At 43.8% G+C, this 8,192-nt stretch overlaps 1 protein-coding gene and 1 pseudogene across 1 annotated transcript; both read left to right on the top strand.

The window, feature by feature from the left end:
- The first annotated feature begins 1,862 nt into the window (after nt 1-1,862).
- LOC136491538 (G-type lectin S-receptor-like serine/threonine-protein kinase At4g27290) lies at nt 1,863-5,089 on the top strand (annotated as a pseudogene).
- A 734-nt stretch (nt 5,090-5,823) lies between these two features.
- LOC136492400 (uncharacterized) lies at nt 5,824-7,831 on the top strand. Its single transcript, XM_066488428.1, has 5 exons — nt 5,824-5,844; nt 6,139-6,264; nt 6,426-6,429; nt 6,486-7,202; nt 7,281-7,831. The coding sequence occupies exons 1-5, from the start codon at nt 5,824-5,826 to the stop codon at nt 7,829-7,831; spliced, it is 1,419 nt and encodes a 472-aa protein (XP_066344525.1).
- Nucleotides 7,832-8,192: the final 361 nt, after the last annotated feature.

The raw sequence follows: 8,192 nt of genomic DNA, 5'->3' as shown, positions 1-8,192 counted from the left end.
GCCATAAAACCACAACACTCCTTAACCCAATTACTCCACAAAAATTGTCAAACGCAGCTTTGTCAAACCATTTTTCAGACTTACGAAATCGACTAAGTCTTGATCAGATTCTCGTCAATTTCAATTTCCAACCTATTAGACCAGTTAGCTAGTGAATTCATTATTCGACCATAGGTATTTCATCGTCATCTACAAGGTTTGTACTTCTAACTTTATTAAAGTTCTGTATATATGTTCTATAGTGTTTTCGTTCAATAAAAATTCGCGAACATCCTTACTTGATAATTTCACACGTCCCGAACAACCTTTCGTTATGCATTTCCGTTGGTCGTTTTAAGTTATGTGAATTGATCTACACCCTATATTACATACATTAACATATAAATATGATGCTCATGCAGTGTTTTAGCAAAAGGTTTACAGTGTAACACCGAGGGTGTTACACCTTGGCCCTTGCGAGGGGCTCCAACGAGGACTAGGGGAAAGCTTACATGCTTCTTGATGCCTCGGTAAAAATATCAGAGTTGTCGACGGGAGTTTGCATATCTCTACCGTACTCTTTAGCTTCCGCATTTACATTGTTTGCATAACTCCTTTTGCTGTAGAGATAGCAACACACTAGCGAAACCGTAGTTACACATCTAAATAGTTTATCTTTTGCATAGGTTTTTGCTAAGGTTAGAAAAAAGACCATAATTTAGAGTTAGACTTCTAAGTTACCTAATTCACCCCCTTCTTAGGCGTCATGGTCCCCTTTTACGACGTTTGGACACACACAAGGCCTCCCCAACTGCAACACAATCTTCGACTGGTGGACCTCCTGGAGATCAACATGGACCGTCACCAATAGGAGCGGAGCAGACTCCGTTTTTGCTCTAGTTGCCTGGGAGCTATGGAAGGAGAGAAATGCAAGATGTTTCCGGGGCACCGCCACCCAGCTACAGCAGCTACTTGCCATAATCAAGCATGAGGCCGGGCAATGGGTGCAAGCAGGCGCATGACATATGGGTTGTTTATTTTTCAGTATAGTAGCCTAAGAATTTTCGAGCACTAGGGAGGGCACGAGCTTCACTCTAATTTGTTGAGCCCCCTAGAACGCTGCCACAACATTTGTAATCCAAAACTCCTTACTACTTAATGTAAAGACGCGCAAGCCTTTTGCGTGTTCGGGAAAAAAGTGTCTCTTTGAGTTGCTCTAAGTTCTCATCTAATTACAAGAGATATCCTATGCAACAAACTAGAATACCATCTAGAGGACTTCCTATGCCGGCTAACGACCTCTAGTTGTTTGAGAAATACATGTTTATCTTTTGTCTAACAGGTCAGCCATCCGTAGACTTTAGATAAGAAATTAGACAAATAAGCTAATTAAAAAAATTAAACATGCCGTGATTGACCACGGAATGTGCGAATATATATATATATATATATATATATATATATAAGGAATCTGGAGGGCCCCCAGCCTGTACAGCTTTATTAACAATAAAAAAGGGGGTTCAAAGATACAAAGAAACATTCAAAGATAAAAAAGAGGGGTTCAAAGTCAGTAACACACATCTCCTGGAGAGGTGGCATGTGACTCCAGCATGTGTGAGTGATTTGATCTTGTATAAGTCTTTGACCAATTCAAGTTGAATGAAAGGCAAGCAAGTAAAAAAAAAGATACAAAGGAAAAAAGGAAATAAAAAACAGACGGCGGCTACAACAGACTGTGGATCCATAAATAATTCAAATAAAACAAGGCTGCTACACTAATAAGCTATAAGCGGGCACCAACGTGATCATGTATATCAGTATTGGTACCATGAATTTTCTTGAGCTGCAGCAACAAACATCCATCACTAATACTGGCGACGAGAATGACAAGACTTTTGTCGTACCTTGTCACCCTGATCTTCCCCGTGTTCTTGCTTTTGCTCAGAGCCTCGGCCGCTGGCACTGCATCTGACACACTCAGCAGCAGCAGCAACATCACCGATGGCGAGACGTTGGTCTCATCCGGCAGCACCTTCACCCTGGGCTTCTTCTCCCCTACCGGCGTGCCAGCCAAGAGATACCTTGGCATCTGGTTCACCGCGTCCCCGGATGCCGTCTGTTGGGTGGCCAACCGCGACAGCCACCTCAACAGCACCTCGGGCGTACTGGTGGTCGGCAGCACCGGGAGCCTTCGCCTTCTCGATGGCTCTGGCCACACCGCGTGGTCTTCCAACACGACGACGAGTAGTTCCGCTCCAGCCGTGGTGCAGTTGCTTGACTCCGGCAACCTTGTCGTGCGCGAGCAGAGCAGCGGTGACGTGCTCTGGCAGTCGTTCGATCACCCATCGAACACCTTGCTCGCCGGCATGAGAATCGGCAAGGACCCGCAGACTGGCGTGGATTGGTCCCTCACGTCGTGGCGTGCATCGAACGACCCGACGACCGGGGAGTGTAGGCGTGTGATGGACACCAGGGGGCTCCCGGACATCGTCTCGTGGCAAGGAAACGCCAAGAAGTTCCGAACGGGTCCCTGGAACGGCCTATGGTTCAGTGGCGTCCCGGAGATGGCGAGGGTGTCGAACACGGATCCGTACTCCAACCAGGTCGTCGTCCGCCCCAACGAGATCTCATTACATGTTCAACGCCAGGACCGACGCGCCCTTCACCCGACTCGTGTTGAATGAGGTCGGCGTGCTCAAGCAACTGGCGTGGGATCCGACCAACCTGGTGTGGAACATCTTCTCGCAGTCGCCGAAGGACATCTGTGACGACTACGTCAGGTGCGGTGCGTTCGGCCTGTGCAACGTGAACACGGCGCCCATGCTGTTCTGCAGCTGCGTCGTGGGGTTCAGCCCCGTGAACCCCTCGCAGTGGTCCTTGGGGCAATACGGAGGCGGATGCCGGAGGAACGTGCCGCTGGAATGCCACGGCAACGGGACGACGACGGACGGGTTTATGGTGGTGCGTGCAGTGAAGCTCCCTGACACGGACAACGCGACGGTGGACATGGGCGCGACGGTTGAGCAGTGCAGGGTGAGGTGCCTCGCCAACTGCTCGTGCGTGGCCTACGCCGCCGCCGACATCCGAGGAGGGGGTGATGGCAGTGGCTGCGTCATGTGGACGGACTACATTGTTGACATCCGGTACGTAGAGAAGGGGCAGGATAGTCTCTACCTGAGGTTGGCCAAGTCCGAATTAGATAAAGGTAAGCACCAATTTCGTTTGTATTAAAGAGAAATCCTATATTTTTCTAGGTAAATATATTCTTGCATATAAGAAGAATCGTCCAACATTCTAAAAGTTTCTGGCTCCGCCACTTCCTATCAGCAGTAAACCTGTTTCATCATCTGTTCTTCAACAAATTTCTGCAGCTCTAAGGAAGAGGAGGGGTGTGGCAAAGATCGTGCTTCCAGTCACAGCATCTCTGCTAGCAGCCACGGCTGCCGGCATGTACTTTGTTTGGATATGCAAGATTAGAGGTACAGACACTTTACTACTCAGGATAATCCAGAGTGCATATATTAGAGAATCTCCCTGAGAATAATTGGCTAGTGCAGTGGAGGTCTCTCTCTCTCCTAGTCAACTTTTTTTTATTAGAGATTTAGAGTGCATATGTTAACAGACTACGCTAATACGACTTTATTGCAAGGCCCACGTCAAAACAATGGTAGCGGGAAGAAAGTAACGCCAGGTAGGGAGAGCACGTCAAATGAACTTGTGGATGAAGATGATCTCGAGCTTCCATTTTTTAGCTTTAGAGATATTGTCGGTGCAACAAACAACTTTTCTGAGGGTAACATGCTTGGACGAGGAGGCTTCGGGAAGGTTTATAAGGTAACTACAATGAAATTCCTACACAAGTGTCGTACGAAACTTTCGACATTTCCTGAATGATGAAATCATGCAGGGTATGCTGCCCAATAACAGAGAAGTTGCAATCAAAAGACTTGGTAAGGGTTCTAGACAAGGGGCAGAAGAATTCAGAAATGAAGTTGTTCTAATTGCCAAACTGCAACACAGAAACCTTGTCAGACTTCTTGGTTGCTGCATTCATGGAGACGAGAGGCTGCTAATTTACGAGTATTTACCAAACAAAAGCTTGGATTGCTTCATTTTTGGTAGTTAATCTCATATTTTCGAGAAATAAATAAATGTTTGCTATAGTTACCATGTAAAATTTGTCTGCTTACTTATATAGTACTACTACTGTACATATAGATCCTGCAAGTAAAAGAGCCCTTGATTGGCCAACAAGATTCAAGATAATCAAAGGAATATCTAGAGGACTTCTTTATCTCCAACAGGATTCAAGGTTGACTATAATTCACAGAGATATCAAAACAAGCAACATCCTGTTGGACGTAGATATGAGCCCAAAGATATCGGATTTTGGTATGGCAAGAATCTTTGGCGGAAACCAACAAGAAGCAAATACTAATCGAGTTGTTGGGACATAGTGAGTAATCCATGCATCATATTCTTGATATGATTTTTTTGTGTTTTTTCCATTTTTTAATTTGTTTATACTTAGTGCTAACTTTTTATGTAGTGGTTACATGTCTCCTGAATATGCAATGGATGGCGTCTTTTCAGTCAAGTCAGATACATATAGCTTTGGTGTCATACTCTTGGAGATTATAAGTGGTTTAAAGATCACTTCGACTCAGTTCACCGGCTTCCCTAGCTTATTAGCTTATGTGAGTATTGTGCTATTCTTGGAATTTCCACAGTTCGATAAAAACGTGTTGACATCTTCTATTAAAAAAAAACATGCTGATATCCTATGAACTTGGTTGAATTGGTTCAGGCATGGAGCTTATGGAAAGATGGCAAGGCAATTGATCTCGTGGACTCATCAATTGTTGGGACTTGTTCACCAGTTGAAGCTTTGCGATGTATCCACATAGGACTCTTGTGTGTGCAAGACAATCCAAATAGTAGGCCACTTATGTCATCGGTTGTATTCATGTTGGAGAACGAAACCACGTTACATTTAGTCCCAAAGCAGCCCATGTACTTCTCCCAATGGTATTTAGAAGCCCAAGGAACAGGAGAAAATACAAATAGCTCCAAGAATGATGTTAGTTTCTCAATGTTGGAGGGACGGTAAGTGGTTAGTAGGTTACATTTGCTTATACATTGGGACAAGAGTTGGAGGACAACTCTAATAGTAGGTCATATTTTTAGAACAGTCATGACATGGTTTCTAAGATTTAGGACACCTCCTTATTGCACGGAAATGGAACTGTATACTTATATTATTTAAACAAAGCTAAGGCCAGCTTCTTCGCTGGCATAATGGTAAAGGACACGTCTTGTGCACTTGTGCCAATTTCCATTTACAAAGAAGTTTTGGTGCTGATTTCTTTCTCGTGTGAGTTCATGGGGTCATGGATTTGTCTCTTTGTTTTCTTTTTGGTGCTATTTGTTATTATTAGATGGTATATTATTATCTAAACTATTATAACTATTAGTCATTACTCCCTCCGTTCCTAAGTCTCCAGCGTATTAGCCATCGTCACAGTGACCAAGTAGCAGCAAAGGAGCGCCGATTTGCTTTTAATCGCCGCAGTCTTCTTAATGTCCCAGCGTCCGTTCGTTTGCCCAATTAATCACGCGCTGATGCCGCTGAAAACGCCGTTAACTCGCTCACGTACTCCGCGCGCTCATGTATGTAACCCTGCGCGGCAGCGCTCACGTAATTTCGCGCGCTCACGTATGTACCCCTGCACGGCCGTGCTTTTTCGTTAGATCTTCCATTAGAACAAAATTTAGCCGCCAAAGCATCAAATTTTCATTGCCCGCCACTCTAGTTCGATTTTTCCATGGCCTATATAAATCACCATGGAGGATCGCTATGCCCAGGTAATTCCAGCGAACTCTCCCCCTCGCTTCTCTGTTTCTCTGCCTCATTCATGCTGCAGTACCAAAGCAATGCCTGGATTAGGGATCGATTTGAACCTACAGCCACCCGACTCAGGCCAAATCTATCCCATAGATTGGGATGACATTGCGGAGTTTGATGGCCCTGCTCATGAACTCGATTATGACATGGTGTGGGACAATGGAATAGAAGGTGCTCCTTCGCTCATTTTTCTGTTTTACCATGTCCTCCTTCTGGTTATGGTTTCATTCTTCCTTTTTTGTTTCATGCCATAGATGACGAAGATGGAGCAGATGGAGTGCAAGGTGATGGTGCAGCCTATGGAGTTCATGTTTCTTCAGACGCAGCAACAGATGGTGTTCAGGTTCCTTCAGTGCAAGGAGATGCAGCAGCATCAGATGGTTAGTTTATGATTCTTTTCCTTTCAGTGTTTGAGTGTCCAGTTCATTTCAGTTTAGATGTTGCTTCATAGAACAGTCCCGTAGAATCTAGTTTCAGGTTAGTGTGTTGTCGGACAGCTACAGTGTACAAACCATTTTCAGTTATCTGTGATTCAATGTAGCCCGGTTAGCTTCAGGTTTCAGTTATGTGTGATTCAATTTTTTAAGCATTATGTTTGCAGGTTCTAACGACAAGAAAAGGAAGTTCTATCCTGATGATCTAAAGATCGCCATTTACCTTGACTTGTTGTCAAAAACTGATCCACCTATTCTTCGTCGTGGAGTTTCGAAATCAGTTTCTGAAAAATTTGATGTCCCTTTAAGAGTTGTACAGTCCATTTGGAAAAATGGTCAAGATGGTGGAATACAAGGAATTGTGAACAAGTATTCCAAGAACTGTGGTAGGAAGCGAGTAGAAATTGATTTGGAGGCCATAAAAAACATTCCTCTAAAACAACGCTCTACCTTTCAAGACCTCGCTAATGCTTTAGGAGTGAAGAAAAGCACTCTTTATAAGCGTTTCAAAGAAGGCTACTTTCGTCGGCACACTAATGACCTTAAGTTTAGTTTGACCGATGAGAACAAAAAAGCTCGGGTAAAATATTGTTTGTCCATGATGAATGGTTTATCTTTCAAACCATTGTACAATGTTGTGTACATTGACGAAAAATGGTTCTATAGGACACGTAAGAACCAAAAATATTATCTGGCCAATGATGAGGAAAGACCACAACGTTTTGTTAAAAGTAAGAATTTCATAGAAAAGGTAATGTTTCTAGCTGTGGTTACAAGGCCTAGATATGATGCAAATGGAAATTGCACATTTGATGGTAAAATAGGGATTTTCCCTTTTGTCAAGGTAGAACCAGCAAAAAGAAAGAGTCCAAATAGGGAGAGAGGTAAGACATTCTTCAATTTTTCGTATGCTTTACATAACTTTGTCTTGGTGCCTAACATAAGTTTCTTTGCATTTGCAGGTGACCGTGTAACAAAGCCCATGACGTCGGTAACAAAGGATGTGAGCCGAGACTTTATGGTGAACAAAGTTCTACTAGCATTGAAGGCAAAGTGGCCAGCCGGAGAAAGAGGGATGCCAATCTTCATACAACAAGACAATGCAAGGACTCACATTGCCGTAGATGATCCAGCGTTTGTGCATGCCGCCCAAGCTGATGGTTGGGACATTAGGCTAACATGCCAACCTCCTAACTCACCTGATCTGAATGTCTTGGATCTTGGATTTTTTGCAGCAATCCAAGCTTTGTTTGAGAAAGGTACACCAAACAACATTAACGGTATTGTCAAGACGGTTGATGAGGCATATCAGAACTATCCGATGGATAGATCGAACCGAATTTTCCTAACCCAGCAGGGTTGCATGATGGAGATCATGAAGCATAATGGCGGGCAGCACTACAACATCCCTCACATGAAGAAGAAGACCCTGGAGCTGCAAGGACGTCTTCCCATTACTCTGAAGTGCCCTTTGCAGCTTCATAATCAAGCCATGCAATTCGTCAGTACTTAGAATTGTTTTAGTCTAGATACAATTAGCATGCGTGGGTACTTATAAGTGTTTGTTTGTCAGATGAGGTTCAGTAAGGAGTTGCAATGATCTATTAGCCTGAATTCAAACTGCAAGCAAAATTAAAAATTCCAGATTTCATCCACAACTCGTGATAAACTTGTTTACACTGTCCAGATGACATCCAACATCAAAACAAAAATCATCGATAAAACTAAACCAAAGCATACCCGTGAACAAGGCCACGTCCAATCCAAAACAAAGTAACAGAGGCATCGTGTACATGTTCATGTTGTCCATACAAAAGAGGAAGGTAGACAGGGAGCAGCAAGCTAGTGCAATCTTCTCTTTCCTTGTCAGATTG

The sequence above is a fragment of the Miscanthus floridulus genome, chromosome 11 (genome assembly GCF_019320115.1).
Source record: "Miscanthus floridulus cultivar M001 chromosome 11, ASM1932011v1, whole genome shotgun sequence".
NCBI lineage: Eukaryota > Viridiplantae > Streptophyta > Magnoliopsida > Poales > Poaceae > Miscanthus > Miscanthus floridulus.
This window is presented reverse-complemented; position numbering and strand designations above follow the sequence as displayed.